The sequence below is a fragment of the Centruroides vittatus genome, unplaced genomic scaffold (assembly GCF_030686945.1).
Source record: "Centruroides vittatus isolate TY-2023 unplaced genomic scaffold, ASM3068694v2 contig_900, whole genome shotgun sequence".
In the NCBI taxonomy this organism is placed as follows: Eukaryota; Metazoa; Arthropoda; class Arachnida; order Scorpiones; family Buthidae; genus Centruroides; species Centruroides vittatus.
Window position 1 is genome coordinate 2,553,887 of NW_027122591.1, and position 24,354 is coordinate 2,578,240.

The 24,354-nt window shown below is 27.6% G+C and overlaps 1 protein-coding gene and 1 long non-coding RNA gene across 2 annotated transcripts in view; one reads left to right on the top strand and one right to left on the bottom strand.

Moving 5' to 3' along the window:
- Positions 1 to 24,354, top strand: part of LOC136984034 (ubiquitin-protein ligase E3C) — a 50,919-nt gene that overhangs the window by 12,454 nt on the left and 14,111 nt on the right. The window contains exons 2-10 of the mRNA XM_067280949.1: positions 1,019 to 1,097; positions 5,821 to 5,874; positions 6,290 to 6,364; positions 9,068 to 9,211; positions 10,883 to 10,995; positions 11,255 to 11,409; positions 17,865 to 18,009; positions 18,082 to 18,311; positions 22,977 to 23,116. Of these exons, the coding sequence (XP_067137050.1) occupies positions 1,029 to 1,097; positions 5,821 to 5,874; positions 6,290 to 6,364; positions 9,068 to 9,211; positions 10,883 to 10,995; positions 11,255 to 11,409; positions 17,865 to 18,009; positions 18,082 to 18,311; positions 22,977 to 23,116 (1,125 nt within the window). The 5' untranslated portion in view covers positions 1,019 to 1,028. The remainder of the gene's footprint in view (positions 1 to 1,018; positions 1,098 to 5,820; positions 5,875 to 6,289; positions 6,365 to 9,067; positions 9,212 to 10,882; positions 10,996 to 11,254; positions 11,410 to 17,864; positions 18,010 to 18,081; positions 18,312 to 22,976; positions 23,117 to 24,354) is intronic.
- Positions 4,529 to 4,862, bottom strand: LOC136984068 (uncharacterized). Its single transcript, XR_010882146.1, has 3 exons — positions 4,826 to 4,862; positions 4,659 to 4,743; positions 4,529 to 4,583 (listed from the first exon to the last, which is right to left on the bottom strand). It is a non-coding gene; the product is annotated as an uncharacterized lncRNA (long non-coding RNA).

Genomic DNA, 24,354 nt, shown 5'->3' on the forward strand with positions numbered 1-24,354 from the left:
TTGATTAAGAGCAAATCAGCAAATTTGAATTTATTTTTGCAAGGAGCTTTATTGTTCAAAAATCCTATTATTGTGAAGCAATGTATGCAAAAGAATAATTCTTTGTACTTTGTGAATAATGCTTTGCTTAAGTATTAAAACAAATGAATAATTGTTATTATAAGAATGGTATAAAAAATATTACAAAATAAAATTTATGAGAAAAATCAAATCGGACATTGTCAGATTTTCTTAGAGCTCTTATCCGAAATAAAAAATCTGTAATGCTTGCTAATTTAATGCATTGATAATTAATTGAATTTTCAATTGTAAAAATTTTGGATTTTGGAAATTCTGGAAGTTTAATCAGTTAATTATTAGGTTTGGTAAAAATTCAAAAATGTCACTGTCTATTTCTTTATCAAATTACATTGATAAGTGACTAAATTTTCAGCACAAATAAAACTGGAAAAATCTGACACAATATTTAGATAATTGATTGAATTTGATAAGTATTGATTGTATTTATATAAGTATGAGGTTGATTTATATGCCTGCATTTACAGTATGTTTATAGAAAAATATCTGCATAATATATGATTTTGAATTGAATAACATTCATAATAAAATACTCTATTATGAATTAAAAAAATAATTTGATTCTTTTAATATTATGCATCAGTAATGATATTTTATTTTATGCTTACATATAATTATTTTTAACTTATACCAATTGTTTCACCAATATTAATCATTTATGTTCATTATAATATTGGTAAAACACTAAATCAATACTAAGTATACTAAGATATCATTCCGTAGTTGTGTTTACTGATTTACAGTTTACGCATTATAGGTAAGAATAAGGTTTAACCTGCTACAATGAGTCTAGAATAAAAATTAAAATGCATTGGATCTTTATTGTCTCTTTTAGCTTTAGTAAATGTAAGGAGAATTTTTAAATATAAAAATTTAAAATTCTTATTAAAACCCATTTAAAATAGAAAATAAACATTAATTTTAATTATTTCAATTTTAGATTTAAATTTATGATGTATAGTTTTGATGGTGAATTTCGTCAACGTCCAGAACAATCATTGGGTGGAGCAAGCAAAAAGGCAAGTAATTTATTTTATGAACTATTGAACTTTTGTACGTCGTTTCATTAAGCTGTCTAATTTTTGATTGTTTTCTTTGATTAGATAGGAAAATTTATGCTGTTTTTATGTTATAAAAAGTTTTAAAATTTACTATTATTAATATATTTTATGAAGTCTAGTTTACAAAACAGATTTTAGTGAATGCAGTTGTTTTCGATATAATAGGATGCGGTTAATGTGAGCTTAGGTATAACAAAATGGCGGCACTTCTGGCCGCCATCTTGATTACGAACTATCGGCGAAAATGTTTATGCAAATTAGGCCTCGCGGATTATTAAACACTAAATCCCTATTTTAAATCTATTTTATGTAAAAAGGTAATTATTAAATTGAAAAAACAGATTTACTTACATTAAGATGCTTCTTTTCCCCGACGCTTGTTTTCTACAACAGTTGATTCTGACGGACCGGTCTGATTTCGTTTCTTCTTAGTGGTTTTTTTGCTTTTTTTTGTAACATCACATTTCTTGCATGTTTCCTTTTTCACTTTTTTCTTATTAATACAAACAGGAGCGGCAGGAACAGTCTCCGGTTCTTTCCATTCGGGAAATCTGCCAGATCCCGGAAAGATCTTTCTTAAATGTTGTAAGAATATATAAAACCTTTCGCCGGGTTTCTTACATGGCCGATCTAAAAACTTCTTGTACATAAATGCATACATGTACGAATCGGATAGATCGTCGGTATAATGTTTCGGCAGATTTTTTTTATTTATTAAATACCCCCAGAGTCTTTCAATATTTTGGGTGTGATCACCAGTAGTAGGATTAACGAAATTTTCTGAATGGTTGACTGTTCTATGTTCAATATCGATTCCATGCAGATCGTCTATATGCATATAGCCTTTCCACTCGTCGGTCAGGACTGTACTCCCTGAGTTAACAAATTTAGAAATTATCCAGTTTAAAGTGATTTCGGAGCGATCGTTCACTTGACAAATAAAGCAGTTCCTGTCTTCTCTGCATATTCCACCGACAACCCATTTCGTACTTTTCAACTTCCGTCCTTTTTCATATTTGCGTTTGCATATGACTGTTTCGTCTATTTCTACAGTTTTGTTTGGCCCGCCAATTTTAAATGTAGTTAAATTATGCATAGCAACCATCATTACAAAACGGATGTGGTTTGACCAGTCTATTCCAGCTCGATTAGAAATGCGTGACGCTAAGGCAGCAGTTGTAGTAGAACAGTCTAATCCAATGTAATGCCACATAAACAAAAAAATTCAATTTCACGAGATTTTACTGCATTTTTTTTTAAACGTTCCCTCAAAAGCTGAAGAATTGCTTCTACATGTTTGGCATCGCATAACACATGATTCTCTGTCAATTCGATAGATTATTTTACATAAATTAGAATACTTTTTACACACATCCCGTACATGCTGTATTCCTAACGTTACTGCTAATTTAAAACCTTTATCAATTCGGGTATCAATACCCAATTTGGAAAAGTCAGACTCGAACAATTGAAAAAACGATTGAGAGGTGCATTCAGCTCAAAATGCTTCGGAATTAATATTAAATGATCCCATTTTTAACAAATTACTATTAATAAATAACTAAATTGAAAAATTAGGAGTTTTAAAAAACTCAAATTTAGTATTAACGCAAAATGTACAATTCTCCTACCGTGTCTCCTCACAAGGGGCATTTCAAAAATTAATTTGCATAACACGACACAATCGTCAGCAGCTTCCTCTACTTTGTAAGTCATTTAGTCATTGCATTCGAGATTATCGGAAGTGCCGCCATTTTGTATACCTAAGCTCACATTAACCTAGGATGCTACAGTTGAATATACAATAATGGTATAAATAAGTAAGGCTACAATTAGTGAAGATTCTATTTGTAGTTTTATTGAATTTTACATTAAAAGGAGATGTTAAAACAATTTTAGAAAATGTATAAATTGATTGTTTATTAATTATAATAATTTAGCTAGTTTTTGTTTGCTTGCTATTTTCAGTTTAACAAAATTGTCATTAATAATAGCTAGTATAAAATTGAAATAAGAAATGCTAACAATTTAAACTACTATATTGCTAACAGATAATGATTTAAACAGTTAACTTTTAAAGTACGTGTTCAGACGTTCCAGATGATGGTTATACTGATAATTATAATTGTGAAATTATAAAAATAAAATTATTAAGTTTAAAACTATTCCATAACTTAAAAAGATTAATATTTTTTTTCTTCTATTTATATTGTGCTTGCTGTTTTTTTTTTCTTTTTTGTATTATGTCTCAGTATTGTATTCTAATATCAATTTTTTTAAACTAATTATTACTTTTTAAATTTTACAAATATAATTTAACATTGGAAATAAAAATAGTTGGAGAAGGAATAACACAATAACATATATTAATTGTTAAGTATTATTTTGCATTTTTAGAATGAAATAGCAGAAAAATAAATTTTATTTCACACTTAAAATTTTAACACACATTTTATTTTACAAAAGTTGACTTTCTTTTAACTGTTTTGTTTTTTACATTTTATACAATGTTTTTTATTTTAATTGAATTTTCATTTGGATTGGGTCTGGAACTTTTATCCTTTAATTAATTAATTAAGAAAGCAAAACATTTCCACAACAAATACTAATGAGAAGTAAATAAAACCCCAAAAATAAATACGAAGTTCGGACTTGACTCCTTACAGTTCATATGCATAATTTTTATTTTATATATTCTAACAAGGTTATTGTTTAAGTAGTTATGTAGGCTATTCATTAATTAATATGTTATAAAAGTCTGATGATAAATACTTTTTAGAAATGCATAGCAAATAAAAATATTTTTATGCTAGATTGTGATTTTGTTCTTTTTATGAAAAATTTCTTATTTTTCTTCTAGAATATATTTAGAAATTTTATTTAATTTAGATTAATGGTTATTAAATAAAAATACAGGACACAAACTAGAGAAACAGGCCATTTTAAAGTAAGGTTGAGTTTATTTTGAATATTGTTGTTAAGGAACGAGCAGAAAATTAAATTCTTTATAACAATACAAATTTTGTAATGCTAAAAGAAAACATCTTGTGAATCCTGCAAACTATTTTTAATAACATAAAAATGTTTTGACTTAGAGTTAATGGATCTTCCTCAGTTAGAATATGAAAAACATGATAATTGAATTGAATGTACCGGTATAAAGATTCAAAAGCAAATAGATTGTGTGTGTAAATTTTTAATAAAACATTAACCAATAAGAAAACAAAGATAATAGCAAAAGGAAACAGAAATAAAATAAAGTGAAAATAATAAAATACAGTGTAATAAGATAATATAAACATGTATGATTTTTGTGAAACCGTGTTGTATTATTCTTCGAAGTATCAAACACAAATTCGTGTTAATAACAACCACTTGGCTTTTTTCCACCTTTATTTAGTTGATACGGTACACGTTTCGGGCCTTATGCCCCTCATCAGTCAACTAAAATAATATAAAATAATGTATACAGCGTTTTTACCGACAAGTTATATAAACATTTAAACGTATATAACATACCAGTTCTTCCCCCAGTATGGCACTTGTACACGGTAAGTTTGGACATTACAAACTCGAGGATAAAAGTTATAAAATTCTTTTACATCTGTTTTGAGTTAAAAAGTACAACTATTTAATATAACAATAAATTTACATTAACTGTGAATAAAACTGGGACAAGTTCTTACTTTGTTGTTCTCTTGTACTTCTTAGTAGATGGTTAATACACAGTACATTTTCAAAGGTCGTTCGAGCACTTTTGGCTCGTTTATGTTGAGACAGGATCCAGAAAATTTTTTTAAAAGACAAATTTGTAGACCAACTTTGGGTATAAGTTTTAGTCTGAACTTTCCTCTGTTGAACGTTGTTTAGGTTTTGCGACATTTAAAATTTGCATAACTACATGGGTTGAAACGAAGTGAGCCCCCTAGCTGGTATTTTTGGTAAGATATTGAGATTTATTGTATTTTTAACTAATATTAAAATTTATAATATATTTAACCAGTTTTTATTAATATTTATACTTGTATTTTTGTTTATACAATTTTTTGAGTTAATTATAGCAAAACTTTCTTTAAACTTTCTATTATATATGTCTTTTTCTTTATACAAAATTTTGGTGTTGTCCTTATCAATATTACAATTATTTATTAAGCAGTGGTCGTGGAAACACAGTATTGCAGTGACTTTGCAACTCAAAATTCAATATTCAAGGAGGTGGTGGTAATATGTTATAATAATAATTTGTATTTTGAATGATAACTTTTACTTTGAGTAAAAGCAATAGCTATTTTTTAATTTACTCATTTAAACCTTTATAATTTTAAAAATTTTTATTGTTGAAGTTTTATATTTATATTTGCAGTTTCTTCAGAACTTATACTCATGTTTATTTGAAAAATAGTTTTAATAAGATTTTAATTATAACTATTTCTATGTTTATATTGAATTTAAAGAATTCATACTATAGATTTATTAAAACTAAAATTCGGTTTACATAAGACTATGGGGAAAAATTTAAATGTATTTTAATAAGTTATGACAATTATGATTTTTTTTAAGGTTTTATTAAATTCACATTTATATAGTAATTAATATGAATCATAAATTTCTTGTTTTTTGCTAAAAATTATCTCATCTGTGTATTAAATATTTTAAAAATATTTTATTAATATATTAATAGCTTCCCCGAGAAGAATTATTAAGAAAAGCAGCACTTGAAAGACAAGAAAGAGAGGTAAACATTTTTGTTAAAAATTCTTTCAAAAAATTAGATGCCATTGTATGCATATGATAAATTGTATATAAAACCTCTTTTAAATATCTAAGCTGATACACAAGTTTATAATAATAGGAGGAAATATTAAATTAACTTAATTATTAAAGGAATTTCCTTTATTTTCAACTAAGAAAAAATTTTAAAAATTAAAAATATTTAAATCTTGAAAAAAATAATAGAATTTTTACATTAAATTATCTTTAAGTAATTCTTTTAAAATAATTAATTTAATTTTTGTGTTTGTTTTTACTTGTTTTTTGCTAATGCCAGGTGAAGACAGTGTTAAATGGCTGAAATGGTTTAAATTTTTATATTGCTTTTTAAATTGTATAGTATAGTGTTTATTATGTTTTTCAATTTGATATTTATTTAGATTACTCGAAAGAAGATCTCTGCCACTATTAAAATACAGGCATTTGTTAGAGGATGTCTAAGTAGAAAGCATAATGTGAGTGAAAGTAATTCATTTAAGTCAATTTTTACTGATAATAAACTCACAAATGTTAAACTGGACTTGCAGATAAGTGAGCTTTCTGTTACAAACAGTTTCGGTCTATTTCTAAGACTTTCTTCAGGTGAACCGTTTGAAAGTCAAATCCTTCTGGTTATAATGTTCTGGTCTAAGGTTTTGTCTGAAAAAGTAGGCTGAAAACATTCATAACAGAAAGCTCACTTATCCGCAAGAGTAGTTTTAAATCTGTGTGTTTATTTTCATTTTTTTTCTTTTTTATGAAAAGATTAAAATTTAATTTTTTATGATAATAGATATTTCTGTATCTTAATATGTTTTATGAATAAACAAATAATTTATAGTAATAAAAACATAAGATGAAGTATGATGTAGCTAGGAAAAAGTTATTGAAAATTATTAAAAGATGTCAATTAGTAATCTACATATAACTTGATAATTATGCAAAATTAACATTTTACATTTATTGTAAAAATAGCTTGTTGTTATTGATACAGTTACTTTTTACCTGTCATCTATGTATTAGAGTAGTGGTGGGGGAACTTTTTCTCTGCAGGCCATCAAGAAAGTTGCTGTTAGCTCTGAGAAATGCAGAAAAATCATCGTAAATAAATGAATAAATGTTTTATTTATTTATTTACAGTTAATAATACTGAAAGACAAAGAAATAAGTTTTTTTTAAATTAATTTTGAATGTAGGAAATTTTATTTAAACAATGTTTAGATGTTTTTAAAACAAAGTTATACAGAGTGTCTCAAAAATGTACTCAACATTGTTTTAATAAAATTTCCTGCATTCAAAATTAATTTTTAAAAAAACCTTATTTTTTTGTCTTTTAGTATCATTAACTTTTAATAAATAAAAAATATTCCCATAATTTATTTTACTTTCAAATACAGTGATACCTTGGTTTTCGTTGATAATCCATCTGAAAACAATCGGCAAAATCTGAAACCAATGAAAACTGAGGCAATTATTTCCATATGAATCAATGTAAATCCAATTAATTCGTTCTAGACACTCCAAAATACACACCAAAAATACATTTTATAGAAAATTAATATAGCGTTAAATACTAAAAGCAATAAGAAATTAATATAAAAGACTAATTAGCATAAAGATAAAAGATAAGATAATTAGCATAAAGATAAAAGATAAGATAATTAGCATTAAGATAAAAGCAATGGAATTGTTTGACTAGACATGCGAGGTAATGTCTTGTCTTGTAGAAGCTAGTTGGACATGAGCTTCTAGCCTATATTGCCCCGTGGTAAAGTGGGACATAAATGTCATGTAATAGTAGTTGTATGTGTTTATCGTGGGGAATAATGCCTTCCAGGAGGTCCGTTTAAGGGTAACTGGCCCCTATTCAGGCATTACAGACATGGAGAAAACCTGGAAAACTTCACTTGGCCAGCCCGTCCTGACAAAGTGTGAACCCACGACCGAACTCCCAGTGTTCGGGGAACGGAACCATTGACCAATGGTGGGCCGTTGCAGGGTGAGTCAGAAAATGCATGGGTCGCCCTTTATTTTTAAAAAATTAGCAGCGAGGTCATTTAAGCACGTCGACGAAAACCGAGACAAATTTTTCGTGAAAAAAATCAACAAAAACTGAAACTGACGATAACCAAAGTAAAAAAAAACCGAGGTATTACTGTAACTTAGTTTGTGTTTATTTCATCTGAAAAACTAAAGTACATATTTTTAAAAGATTTTGGTTTATGAACAAGAATGCAAGAAATAGATTTGAAGAAATTGAGTGGAGTTTTTCAGTTGTGGTCGGTAATAATATTAATTTATAATTGCTCACAACCCACAGAAAATCATCATACAGGATGCAAATGATCTGTAGGCAACAGTTTCTCCACCATTCTTATTTATTAAGATTTTAGTGTTATGCTTTGAAATATGATTAATATACACGCTTGTTCATGCTTCTAAAAATATAATTACAATTCAAACATATCTGTATCAATCATATTATTAAGATAAACTTTATATTGTATTATGTCAGCCTTGTTTTAGATCAAACAACATTTAAAAATAGTTGTATATTCTTATTTCTATCATTTCTTTGTTTTCTTGGATGAAAACAAGAAGAAACATATTGAATAATTTATCAGATATAAATTGAAAATTCAAAAGAAAAGTTCTTTTAATTTTATCATATTGAAAGTACAGTAGAGAATCGAGAATCGGAATCAGTGGGGACTGGGGTTGTTCAGATTAGTGATTTGTTCCGATTACCGATTATGTATGAAAAAATATATTAACCTGTCCGATGTTCAAATTTTTCTCCGTTGCGTGTTGCTTCGTGTTGAATTTTCGTCGATTTTAAGCCTAACGAAAATTTTTATAATAATAATCGAGGCTATCGTATCGTTAAAAATTATTTCTTCATTTTGTACAAACAAAATAAATATATTGAAGAATGTAAAAACATAAAAATTATACTTTAGAAGTAAATCTAGTATAAAAAACGTTCAATTTAGCACGACACAGTCTGACTGAAAATTGTTCCAATTACCAGCGATCCGATTAACGACTCTCTACTGTATAAACATTTGTAAATAATCAAATGAAAATAACAAGTGAGAATAACTAAAACAGAAATGTAGACTAAGAAAATTTTATATAAAAATTATTCATAATAAGTTTTTTTGTTGTTTATTTTTCAGAAAATTAATGAAAGAAATCAATTTGATAATACTCTACAATACTATAATGTAACTACATCATCATCAGAAAAAATAAAAATAATAGGTAAATTATTGCAAAAGTTTATTTATTTTTATACAGAAGAATGTGATTCACAACGTTTGGTAAGTTAATATAAACAATTTTTTATATTTATTTTCAATTATTATTTTAGTTTCTTAAATATAAAAAATAAATTAATTTCTAAATGAGCAAAGCACAGATTCTATATTAAAAATAGTAAATTTAAACTAAATATAATTTAGCGAAATGTAATATAAAAAACTAATATAAACCGAAATATTATAGCTTCTATAGATATATTTAAATTGTATGCAGAAAACAATTTTTGATAAGCTTTAATTGTCATTTAAGAATTTCTAAATGACAATTCAAGAGGGGGAGAATTATTAAAATTTGAATAATTCATATAAAAAAAATTATTTCAAAATTAAACATTAGCTGAAGTATTTCAATAATAATAATTGTTTAATACAATAATTAAATAAAATATTTTATCTAGTCTATAAAAAAAATTCATTTAGTTTATATAAAATGAGAAATTTCAATCTGATATTATTTTGTAGTGTTTTGTGTGTAATGCAAATGTCATGAATTATAACTTTTTATATTACAGGGTCTGAAAAGTTATTGTGCAGTGAGAAATTTGTAATGGCATTAAAGTTATATGTAGAATAATGCATACAAGATCTGTAAGTTTTCCATTTGCTACCAGTTGAACAATTGATCTTATGGTATTGCATACACAGATCTCGTATGCAATACTGCACATATAACTTTAATATTGTAAATTTTTTACTGTGCATAACTCTTGGACATCCTGCATAAATATCATTATTTGTATATGTTTACAAGATGATGAGATTTTTTTAAGAATTAAAACCCATAAATATAAAAGATTGTTCAGAAAGTTATATCTGTTTCCGCATCATACCTGTGCAGGTCAATGAACCCGTGCACTTTAAAGTCAGCCAGTGTCAAACATTAGTTTGTTATATTTCTTGTGAGTTTTATCAAGATCAATATATTAACATTTTTGTTGTTTTGGTGAGTGTTTAAGCAGATAAAAAATCCTGCCAGCTGGATTTTTACTATTGTTTACTATAGTGGGAATTAAAATTTTTTATTTAAATTCTTAATGCAAAAAGTATGTGATGGTATGAACCTTTTTGACCCCAAAAATTGAATAACTACCTGAATTTCTTTGCAAAACCACATCTCTAACCATGTGACATAGCATTTTCAAAATTATGACACTTGTGTCATTCTAAATATTCAATATTATCAGTCTGTATCATTACTATTTATCTCCATTGAAGTTACACTCATTAGTGCTTTGGTTTTAAATTGTGGATTAGTTACTTTTTGCTTATGCCGCATGTTAATCTTGGTTTATATATGTTGTAGGGTGTTTGTGTTAAAAAGTTATATTTTTTAACCTGTGTATGATAAGACTAAAAATATTTTCAGTTAAGATTGTATCATAAATGAAACTGTTTTCATTCTTACTCTTAATAGGCAATGAGAGAGAATTTTTTTAAGTAGAAAAAAGTTTTGTTAGACAAGATGAAAAACTAGAAATTTTAATATTACAAATGTCACATTTAATTTATGTAATAAATTAAAATTTTAATGTATTTTAATGATTAATAATTGATATTTTAGTAATTTTTTAATATATGACAAATTTTTATGAAGATTATAACAAAGTAATTAATACATTACTTGATTTAATAGAAAACAAATATGTTAACATAATAAATTTTTAAATTTAGGCATGCATTAGTCAAATAACTCTTCAAAACAGTTCATTAATTGCAAGTATGCTACTAAATGATTCTATTCATTGGAAAACAAGAATACAGAAGCTCTTAATGCTAAATTTGAGGTAAGAATTAGTTAACCTGAAAATTTTAAATAGAAAAAATATTTTGGAATTTTAGTTAAATGTTAAAAAATATTCTTAAAACATGTAATTTTAAGTTGTGAAAGGAGTAAATTTATTTTTCTAAAATTATATTGATTATTTACACATTAATGTGTAATATTTTATGTTAAAATGTAATAAAATATTGTAGCATGTTACAATATTTTAATATTAAGCAAAATTTTATTTTAAATTTATTCTTAAATTTGACTCATTCCAGGTATTTGGTTGGGCAAGTTTCAAATCCAATTCCATTAGCAGTCCCATTGAGACTTATTGAAGTATTCACATCTGTAAATACATATAATTTTTCTAAAGAAACAAGAACTATACAGGACTTATTGAGAAATCTATGGACTTTTTTAATTAAAAGAGGTTAGTGATTATCAAGTTTATTATTTATTTAATAGATAAATTTTAGTTATTAATGGAATTGCTCAAATAATTGATAATTTGTATCTAACAACAGTAAAACTATAAACAAATAATGTAAAAATTTTTTTTTACTATTTCATCTATTTGTCCAAATACAATATTACATTTTTATGTTGTTTACTATAACAGTCTGGTCTGCTTGCATTGTATTTATTTAACATGAGTAGCCTGGGACACCCCCCCTACTGGGTGTTCTAGCAGCAGCAGTGTCATTCCTTGGTATAAATAATAAATTCATATTACAAATAAAAATAAAAAATATACTGAATTTCTCATGGCATACCCTACTAAAACACAGTTAGAAACATAAAAAACCGCATCTAAAATAGTACAGTAGAAGCCAAGCTCTTCAGGGTAATCCTTAACTCTCTCTCACATGGAATTTTAAAAAATCCCTTCTTAACCCACTCCATGCTGAAAACCTTTAGCATTAAGTAAATAGGTGGAATTTGTTACGCGGCGCATTTTTGCGTTTTTTAGGTAATTTTTTAAATTGTGATATTTCGTTTCAGTATCGCGCTATATTCAATCTGTTTTTTGTGTTTGATTAAAAACATATTACAGTTTACGATTGTTTAATTTTTAGTTTTATACATATTTAAAATAATAAGTTTATGAACAAAAGAAAAAAAAATTCATTTACAGGGAATTGCTGAACTTTGTACATCTATTAGATAGAAACATCTGTCCTCTTTTAAACAAAACAAACTGCAGCTCTCTACCTGGAGCAGGCGAGAAGTTATTGCCATTATTCATACTATGTCTCTGATTACTTAGCTGGGAGAGTAGTCGATTGTTATCGTGAACGACACCAATTAGTCAGCTGTACGACTGACACGGCTTTGTCTTATTTTTGTAAAATAATTAAATGTATTCAAAATATATATGAATTTATTTGACAAAAATTTTAAAGCAAATTAACAGCACGAACATCTTCCATAGACTTACTATAGGAAGGTGGAGTTTCCCGGGAATATTTAGTGCTAGATAGTTTTAAAAACATATTTTCTCGCCTAAATATTGTCGAATTAGGTAATTTAATGTCTAAGTGCATTAAATTAGTTAATTAGAGCTAAAAATGGATTTAAAAAGCAAATTTACTGTGATTGTTTATATTTTACTTCAAAGGTTGGAGGCAAGGCTTTTTGCGGCAATTTTTTCCTTTCACAAGTCTGTGATTAGTTAAAGTAATGTCAACAAAGACAGAAGATACCCAATAAAACCTTAGAAGGAGTTTCCCTTTGATTGTTTTCAGCCAACTGTGTAGTTAACTGCAAAGATTTACTGTAGAATAGTAGGGGAATGTATTTACTGAAATATTTATGGCCCAAGGGGTGGTAACGAAACACTTATTGGCTTAAACAAAGTTAATCGACCTACAGAAGAGGAGCGAATCAAAGCAAAGATTGCTGGAAAACTTGAATATAATGCAAATTAATCAAATTTTTTGATTAATTTTTTAATTTTTACCGATTGGTACATTTCGCATCACTGATAAATGAAGAAGTCACGTGATACATACCGATCGGTAGCTAACTGCATGGAAAAGGTTAATGTGCATTCTCATGGCATACCCTACTAAAATGCAAAAAACTGCATTTATTGTTTTAATATTGTTACGCAAAAAACTGAATTTATTGTTACATTATTTACAAAATTATTTTAAAAAATTTACATTACATTATTTACAAAATTTACATTATTGTTTATTTACAAAAATGAATTTATTGTTAATTTAAATAATAGCTAGGGGCGCCCTTAGTGGCCTTTTTTGGTATACCGTGACAGAGACTGCCCAGTTTATCAGTTTTATATAGTAATATTCAATAAGTGAAATCACTGGCAGAAAAACAGGTAGATTTTGGAAATTTGTTTATAAAATGCCATGTATATTTTACAGTGTTTTTTATGATGATATTGTATATAATTATCTGACAATTATCTCATAATCATTGACTTTTAAAGTTTTTGTTAGTAAGATTCTATTAATAATTTTAAATTATTGTTAAAGCAAAAATAATGAGATTACATTGTATATATGGTCTATTAGTTATCATTAATTAAACAGGATTAAATTTTAAAAGTTATAACTTTATTTTAGACAAAATTTATATCAGCTACAAGGTTTTTCATTTTGTCTTCTTGTTGCTTTTAAGGTGCCATTTTTACTTTTCTGCCTATAATACAGAGTGATTATAATTAAAGTTCTGATTTCACTATGATCTGAAATAAGAATCACTGGTCAGAATGACTTGACATTTTGTGTGAATATCCACGAAGCAATGGATTTATTTGGTGAAGAAAAAATTTAATTCAAAAATTTGCTGCTAAGGGAATCTGTGATGTATACTGGCAGTATCAAAAGATGCAAATTACTTATGTGACACGTACACATCACAAACATTTGTGATATAACTGACATCAGTGAAGTAGTTGCTTTGCGGGCATTTTGGAAATGACAGACTAATCAGCCACCATTTTCCTGTAATATGGCCAGCATGTTCATCAGACCCGAACCCATGTGAGTTTTGGCTTTAGGGACATTTAAAGAATGTTGTGTTTAATGGACACATTACAAATTTATTAGAAACGAAAACCAGCATCATGCATCCTATCCACATCATCTCTACAGAAACATTCATATCTGTTGTTGAACATGGTATTTTGTAATTTCAGCTTGTTCAATATGCTATCCTTCACATCCATTAGGACGTGAAGGATAGCATATTGAACATTTGTTATGTCACTTGTAAATGTTTTTTTACTTTTGTATTGCTTTCCACTGTAATAAAGGCCATGCTTCTTTATAAAGCGAGAGTGTATCAAAAATGACGTCACAAGCAGCTATCGCTACACATTGCTGCATCACAGTTTAGAAATGCTTTCCGCTTGAGCAAAACACGGCTGCCGTAATTTATCCTTTAATTCCAGTTACAGCCAAAAGTAGTGCTTTTTAAAGCCAAAACTACAATACTTAAATAATGAGATATAAAGAATTGAGCATTTCTCTTTCCGAAAATGTGAACAAAGAAAAGAGATAGATGTATAATTATATTTAAAATATAGTATTTTCTTATTCTTTAGACAACTTTCAGAGTCATTTTATAAAATTTAATCCTTCTTAATCTTTCCATAATATTTTTATCAACAGTCATTTTGACTTTTTTATTTTTACCTCATAATATCGTTTTATACACACAAGCGTCCATTTTGCTTTACACGTGTAGCGGACGTAAAAGCTGCTTTATCTTTGCTGCAGTTATCTCTTGCAGCAAACAAACATTTACAAACGGTTCGCTACATTGCAGCGCTGCATTTAAACATGGGTTTCAGAGTGTTTGCTGTAAAGTGCTTCTCGAGCACTGCATAAAGAAACGTGGCCAAAGCATGAATTGTCCCCCTACTAGCAGAGTGTTGAACTAAAATTTTTCTTCACAAAACAAAATTTTATTGCTTTATGAATATTCATGCAAAATGTCAAGTCATTCTTACCAGTGGTTTTTTTTTTCCAGAATATTGTGAAATCAGAACTTTAATTATAATATATGTTGATTATGTATAGACATGTGACAATATACATATATAACAGAGGTAAAGATATCAATCAGTCAAAAAATTATCCCTCCCAAGATTTTTATATTTTTGGACATGAGATTTTGAAATGTTGAGAAATGCAAAATGTATTTGACAGTTTTTCTTATGTATGGATATTTGTGTGGCACAATTTTGTTCATTTACTTTGAAGCTTAAATTTTTGTGCCTTTTGTCAAAAATTTCTTAAATTTTGCAGAGAGATCGATGCTGTTCAATTTTGGTAGTTAAAGGTTGAGGTGGAGAGATAGAGGTATGTCCTCTATGGGAGGGATTGAAGAGATATCTTGAGAGGGATTGAACTTAATGAATGTTTTACTTGTTATTAGCATTTACAATTTTTATTATAAAAATCATCTCTATCCTCAAAATTAAGCTTTTTGCTCTTTTAGAATAATTAATAATAACTAAAAGTTTTTAATAAAGTATTATAACTGATGGTGCCTCACACAATTTTAAATTTTTTTGCCAGGAAAGTTATGTAACTTGTTCCTGGCAAAAAAAAACAAGTTATGTAACTTGTTTTTTAATCTTGTTACTACTATGAGCCCTGTCATTAGAAAATAACATGTTTTTATATTAAGAAATTTTTCTATTGCATTTTAGTTCGTCTTTTTTTTTTTTCTTAATGTATCATACAGTAAATTTATTAACAATTAAAGCATGATAAATCAAAGCTGCTGAGTTTTCTCCTTACAATAGCACTGTTTAATTTTATCTTTGAAGGACATCAATTTGGTCTTTTTGATAGTTTGCTACTGGAATCTTTTTTATTTAGATGACTTTTATCTGTATAAAAGAAATAATTAAAATCTTCAAATAGAGCATATTGCAGACATTTACATTGGGTATTGTGAGAAGCTGGGGGCAATAAGAGGGTTTCCTTTTTTGCCACTTACTTGGCATGGTTTGGCTAAAACCACTCATGTTGTCTTTGGGATGGCTAAGAGGGCTAAAATTGAGTGAGGAGATTGTGATGGGTAAGCCAATAGGTGCCAGGTACTGAATGAGACAGGCAGACAGGTGTTAACTCAACAAATAAAAGTTTAATATACTCTAAATCTAAGATATACATAAGTATTCTACAGTAGGTGATTAAATGCTATTAAATATAAAATTACACAAGGTGGCGACTATTCTAATTCCTATGCCATGAGGCTATCCCTAATTTCTTGAATGCAGAGAACGAGTTTACACTTATCTATCCACAATATCTCAGGTCTTTGTTGATCATTGATATAACATTGATCTAGGAGAGTTCTCTATCGAGGGAATGGTGAGTATCTTCTCCAGGGATCAGATCTGTTTTATGGAGGTAGAGGTATATAGAGCTTCTTCCAACTTTTCCATGGACGAATGCTACTTTCTTGGGACTAATATCTATTTTCCTTTGGCGAATGCCTACTTCTATGGAGCTTTCAAAATGAATGCTCTTCTTTTAGGATTAGCATAGCCTCTGCAATTTCTGGTTGCTTCTGGAGGTTGACACAATCCTTAGTATATTCATCTCTTCTTCCATATGGTCTGACATTTCCATCTATGCCTCAGTTTTGAGCGAGGTGAGCAAGGTGAACAAAAATGAATAATTTTAGTGTTGGGTAAAATAATTTGTCCTCTTGCAAAATCGACTACCAAGTTCTCATTCTTGAGGAGGTTCTTGCTGATAACTCCCCCACAAGGACCAGTGATATCAGGTTGTACTATCTTACATGACCTCAGAATTTAAATGGCTTTGTGACCTCGGAATTTAAATGCTGACATCGCCATGCCAATGGTCTGGATAGAGCTTCCGGTTGCATTCTTTATCTTTTGTTTTGTCCCATATTTTATGGGTGCTTTGCCTTTTAGTTTATTAGCAATTTCTTTTGATGACAATGTGTTGTCCAGATTGGGATTCATGGCAAATTTTACTGGTTTATTGTTAACATGGGACTTCCTTATGACAAACGTCTGGAACTCTTGGTGTCTCATCCTTTGCGTTTAGCCTAGGAAAATGGTCATGTGATCGGCTGTTGTTTAGAAACGAAGGTTGATTTCATGGGTGCTAGTTAAGCAATGACTTGCGTTGATGCAATGGTGTCACTTACTTTCCTCTCCTTTCACAATCGGATGTTATCATTTAGCAGCTGACTGTTAAAATTCTTGTCCATTGGTTGATAGGAAGCGTTATTCAATCTGTAACTTGTGCGATGTTTAAATAATAATCACAACGGATATGGATGGATGTGATATAAAAATTTTCTTAAAAATGGAATAAAATATCTTTAAGATTCTGGATTTCACAGGTATTAATAAACACATTTACTATTTACATATGTGCATTTGCTAAAATAACAAGAAACTGAGATATACTTGTAGGTGGTGGCCTAACAGTTGTCTAATGGATTAATTACCATATGAATTTTAGTAGAACACATTAAGATAAAAGCATTATAAAAATTAATACTTGATTGCTTGCTGTTCTCTTAATTGGTATTAAAAATTATTTAATTTTTCATCTGTTCATTTATTATTTTTGTTAATACTTTTGTGAATAAACAAATTTTAACTTTTTGAATATGAAAAACTATTGCAAATACCAAACTGAATGTGAAAAATGTGCAATTACAGAGCTTTTACTGTATTATTGAAAAGCATATTCAATATACATTGAGAGATACTGTATATGTCTTTCCGATATATTTGACTCCTGACACTATTACTGTTTAGAATTTAATTTAAACTTAAACATAAAATCCTTATTATAATGAAAGAAAAATGAATATTTTTGTCAATAATTTTTAATTTATCTTTTAACATTTTAGGGTATTTTAAACATCTCCTTGTTATATTGGAAAATCGTGTACCAGATTCTATTTCAAATTCACCAAATCCTCCAACTCCAATAGCCTCTTCCCTCTTAGATCTTTTTGTGGGACCATTGTTAATTGAAAGTTCTTCATTGTATAGGTAAGTTTGAGGATTATAAAAATTATATTTATTAAAATAAAAAATTGTAAAATATTTACTATTATTATTTAGGATACAAGTCCTCCAATATATGCTTCAGGAAGTATTTCAAGGGCCTTTACTGTTACAAGTGATAAACTTTTTATTGCCTTCCCTTGCATCTAGATCTGATATTATAAAAGCTTCTGAAATATTAGATGCTTTATTACCAATGGAAGATTCTAACCGTTATAAGTGCTTGACAATATCTCCTTCACCATGGTTGTTATATGCTGTATTAGCTTTAATTTCTCCTCAGACAGGTATGTCATTTAATATCATGAAGTGAAATTATTGCTTCAGAATTAGAAATTAAGAATATCTGATAGTTGTCCAATGTGCAACCAGCTCTAGATGTCTGCTTGTCCTGTAATGAAATCAGTTATCCAAACTGAAGGATGCATACTGTTTTAAGAAAGTACCAGTTAATACAAAAATTACCACACCTACATAAAAATACAAAGTTTTTTTATTGTTTGCACACACAGTGTTTCATTAGGTGTAAACATAAAAAGAAATCTTGACCATCTCGGGCAGCTTACCATAGGTGCCAACTTTGAAACATTTGAATAAGCCTATAAATTCTTACTGGGTGTGTTCAAAATTTGTCAAGAAAATTATTTAATGAAGCAAAATTATATTTAAAAACTTAAGAATTCTATGATAAAAAGAAATGTACAAAAAGCATTAATTGGTTACAGTCAGTGGTGGATTACTCAATAGGTACTGTACACTAGACATGCAACTAGAGCCTTGTTGTCTGGAGGGGCCTGAAAAATTACATAAAATGATAATTTGCCTTTAAAAGTTTGGTGAATGCTTAAAAAGTGTATATTTAGCTCCCTTGCAAGAACAGTGATGTAACTCATAAATTGATGATTTTATTGTCTTTTTATGTTTTTAATATATATATATATATAAACACATAAGGGCTTCACAACAAAATTGTACCTAGGGCCTCAAAAGAAACATAATCTGCTACTGGTTACAGTATTAAAAATCATGTTAATGATCATATGTTAAAATTCCTTTTAATAGGTACACCAAACTAATGATTAATTGGATAGTGAATAAAATTCATTCTTTAACACTACATATAAATAAAATGAAAATATAAACACATGAAATGAATTAAAAAATTCATTAATCAAGTGTTGGTACCCATTATTTAATCATTAAATTAAAACTTATTTATGAAACATATTGCACCCCAGCAAGGAAAGTGACACAACTCAAAAAATGGCAATTTTGAGATTGTCATTGAAAAATATGTATGAAGTGCTCCAACATTCACAACAAACATCACATCTCTATCTCGCAAAATAACAAAGTTTATAGAAAAGCAAGAAAAGTGACATAACTCAAAAACCTCACCTATATTTAACTGATAACATCTCACATTTGACGAGAGCAGAGCTACAGATATATAATTACTATACTATAGAACAGTGTTTCTCAAACTTTTTGGACCGCGACCCCCTTCTGCACTTAAAAATTTCAAAGGACCCCCGAAGAATAAGTATGTGTGAAAAAACATCCCGGAGGGAGGGGGTTAGGCTCGTATTTAAATATTTATATTATTTTTATTATTTATATGTGCAATTTATTTAAGTAAAAATTATTTTATATATTTTTTATTTCTAGTATTTCTAAACATGAATCCATAGTAAATTTATAAAATATTTGAAAAAAATTGATCTGGCATCAATTTTTCAGCGACCCCCCCAAATATTTTTCACGACCCCCACTTTGAGAATCACTGCTATAGAATATAAGTTACTAATAGAATACAGAATAGAATTTACTGCCATAAATACTTACCTGAAATTTAAAAGCAGCTTATACTAAGTTTTATAGTAATCGTTAAGTAAGTTTTTCTCAAATACTGCATTTTTGAGTTGTGTCACTTCATGCTGAGGTGCGATATGATTTTTCTGTTTAAAACACAGTACAACTTGTTCAATTCAGAATTTGAATAAAACAAAAACTTGTCTATTTCAGGAAAATTATCAGTCCTGACAAAAATAAGCCTTTTCTTATGTATTTTATTTTGTATAAAACAGAAAACTAAATTAATTTAATATTACAAGATATTACAGATGAATTTTTTATTTGGTAACATGTTTCTGAAAATATTTTATATAGGTTTGAATCAAATTTGTAATTTAATCTATTCAAGGCTGAGTTTTTTGACATGTGCTGGCCACACGCCAAGTTTTTGTCTGAGTTAAGTCTAACATTATTCTGTCATTTATAAAAGTTATTTTTCTTGGCTCATTTACAAATAATAATAATACATTATTTTTGTGTGTGTACTATTTTATTTATAATAAAGTTTATTTTACATTTTGATCTGGCAACAATATACGATTTCTTCACTAAATAAAGACAACATGATGTCACCTGTCGTGTGATAATTTTCATTAATTATTGTACTAAATAAAAAAATTTGATTAATATTTTATCTGTATCAATATAAAAATTTCAATTTTTCATTGAAGATTAACATTTTCATCTTTCAAATCTCCATTTTCTTTAATAAACTCTTTCCACAAGTTTTGATTTAAATTGGTTTATGCCAATCGATCATGCACCCAAAAATGAAATTTGAAGATGGTTTTAGAGGGTAGATAAACTGGTCAGTTAAATAATAATATCAGATTTTTCAAAATTTTAGCATAATCTATCAGTTTAAAGCTGTACTACATTGCAAATGAGTATATCGGGTTTGGCTAACTGATGCCATTAGGTTTACCCAAGTATAATTGGGTATGGCCTTGAATGGCTTGAATTTGGTTCCATTTTCTATGCAGCCAAATTAAATTAATCAAATAACGTAAACTAGTTTTTTACTGTATCTTATACTATTTATAACAAATAACAAAATCCCAAAGAACATTCTTAAAATTAATGAATATGAGACAATATAATAATAATAATAATAATAAATTAAAGTCTTTAAAACATAACAGTGTTCTACAGTTCATACAAATGACTATTACTTCATGAGTTGTCAGTATATTTCCTTCAGTTGTCAATGCTTAATTTCTCATCTTGTGGTGGTTTCTGCTCTCATATTCTATGGTGGCCATATGGATTTGTCATCATAATGAAATTTGACAATTTGATGTCTCAAACTTTTGGTTGTTTTGTTTCTACCACTACTAAAAATAAAAATAACTTATTACTATTTAATGGGATAAAATATGCACAAAGTACAAAAAGTTAAGAAAAAATAAGAAATCAAATGAATAAATAAATGCCCACTGGACAGCTTTAAAAGTACAATACATTTGGTTGCTTTGGACAGCTGAACAACTGCTAATTTCGAACCCTGTGCTTAATTTATTTTTATATTTTTTTCAGATTTATTATATTCAGAATATATATTAAAAATAAAAAATTTTATATTATGATCAATATTATTTATACTTTAATTTAATGAATAATTTATGAAGATTATTTATAAATTTTAGAAATGATTAAATTACCAGACTGGAATTTTATATTAATGTTGTATTTTTTTATTAATACATTATTTTGTAGAATTACGATATAAATAATAGTTATTGAAGCTAATGGTTTTAATATGATAATTTTTTAATATAAAAAATAATAATAATTTAATAATTTATATTGGAATTTGTTCTATAATATATTGAATATTTCTGTAAATAAAGCTTGGGCTTAGTGCTTAGTTTCCATAGTTTATATATGGAAAGTAAAGCTTTTAGTGTAAAAATAATGATTATAAAAACTAAGCTCAAACTTAGTTTTGTAACTTAATTAAAATTACATTATTTTTTGGTTTTCCATCTTCAGTTTGCCAATACTAAACTAACATTGATCTGAGCTACTGAGTTTCTGTTCTGGCACTTGTAATCCATTTTATATGCAGCCAAATTAAATTAATCAAATAACATAAACTCGTTTTTTATTGTCGCTTATGCTATTTATAACAAAATAATTCCAAAGAACATTTTTAAGTCAGATAATTGTATGATATTTTTTAGCACTATCCCTTCCTTATGATTGCATGTTAATGCAAGATGTTGCAATCTTTAAGAATGGGCTAAACTATTTGTTATTACTGTAATAATAAACTAATTTGGAAAGAGCGTATGCTTGTTCATTTTGGAGGAAGTTATCATCTCAGAAATTGTGGCACCAAAATAAGAAATAAACATAAAAGCTTGTTTTTGGAGGAAACTTATTTATAGAAATATCTTGTAATTATATTACAGGAGATTTTCTTCTGAGAGAAAATAAAATTTGTTATCTATTATTTAATGTAAAATTCAAAAAATAAATATTTTGTTTTTAAATATAGTGTCAAAGAAAAAATTAGAAACATTTAATCATTTGGGCATGTATTAAAGAAATTGTTAAACAGTTCTGAAATGTATGAAAGTTTCTGAATGATTTTAACTATAGTTTATACTGGCATTTGAACTTCAAAACTGCTATCAAAATTATGGATGAAAATTAACATAATAAAGAATTAAGCTTCATAAATTTTAAAAACTAAAAATATGAATTTTTGCTTCAATTTTATTCCTAATAGTTTTCATCCGTTTAGCATTATTTTAGTTGATTTCAACAATATTTTTCCATTTATTTTCTCTTCTACCTCATTATTTGTTTATTTCTTATATGTAATTCTTACATAAGATACTTTTTTTTAATGCTTTTTTAAATTGATACATCATTTATTTCAAATTCTTTGTTTCTCACTCACTCTGCCAATATTAGATTAAAGACTGGAAATTTTTATTCTATGTAGTTCTAATTCCAATACTATTTTAGTTCTCCTCCTAAAGAAGTTCACTTTTTGGAGAAGGTTATTAGTTTTCTTATCTTTAATTTTATTTCCTGTCTGTTTTATAATTAATAGTTTATCTTTTCTAATCATAAATAATTTTTTGCAGAAATCTTGTCACGAGATACAGTTATTCACTATTTACATGTTTTAAGACATTTGGTGACAGTTATTCCAGCATTTTCAGAAGATGTTGATGTCTTAAATGAAGCTGACGAAAGAGACGAAGATATGAAAGACGAAGATCAGGTAATTTTAACAATTAAAGAGCTAAGTTTAAATACAGTTTGAGCATTACGTATAATCATCCTAAGTAATAGTTATAATGTATATTTTTGCACTACAGAATTGAAAATTATCTAATACCAAAGGATTAAGATTACAGCTGACCCTTGATAATCTGACAGGTATGGGACCAAAGGGGTGTCGGATTACCAAAAGTGTCCGGACTACCAAAAGTGATTACATATTTGGCATTGTTTTGCTAGCAGTAGCCTACAATATTCCTACATTTTATGAGTAAAATGCTGCCTAGGTTAATATGGAAATGAAACACCCATTTAGGTTAACTAAAACATGTTTATTAAAAGAAATATGGAAGCTAATAAATGTATACATACAGTATGTATAAGCATAAATAATACAGTACGTACAGAACTGCTCACGGAAAACACAAGAAATGTGTGTCATCGTGTAAGAATTGGGTGGGGAGATTCATGTTGCGACATCCTTTTGTGCAAGCAGACACGTAACGGGAAGCGCATCGGACTATTGAGCATGTCGGATTACAAAAGCATTGGATTATCAAGGGTCAGCTGTATATTAAATTATAGATTAGATAGAATTAATTTCAAATTAAGTTTTAAAAGTAAATTTTGATATTCTTCTTTAGTTCTGTATTCAAAATTGTAGTGGTAAAATTATAAATTTTTTAATGTATGTATGTATGTATATAATATTATATAATGATAATTTTTTTGCTATAAAAAATATGTAGTGTTTATATTATTACATAATTTTTTTCATTAAAAAACAGCCTGAAATTGTAAATTAATCAAATGATAACATCAAATTCAGAAGATCATAACTTTAGTAATTAAATATATAGTTATAAAGTAATTTAGGCTAAAGTTAAGTGGTTAAGTTGTTGTCATGTATTAAATTTAATAATTAGAATTAAATTAATTAGTTTAGAATATTCAAGAAGAAAAGGTTGATTGAAATGGGACTCAATCCACAACTCTTGCTTAATATGCAATTGCAGATTTGAGTCCCATTCTGGATTGATCTTTTCTTCCAGAATATTCTAAATTAAGTAACTTAATTCTAATTATTAAATTTAATAATGCCTGCTTATCATATGGTTACATTGTCAATTATTTTTGGAGTCTGTGGATGTGATAATTCCTAGAAAGTAATGGTGTTTGAACTGATTACATATTGAAATTTAAAAGAAAAAGAAATAGAAGCAAAAGGATAAATAATTT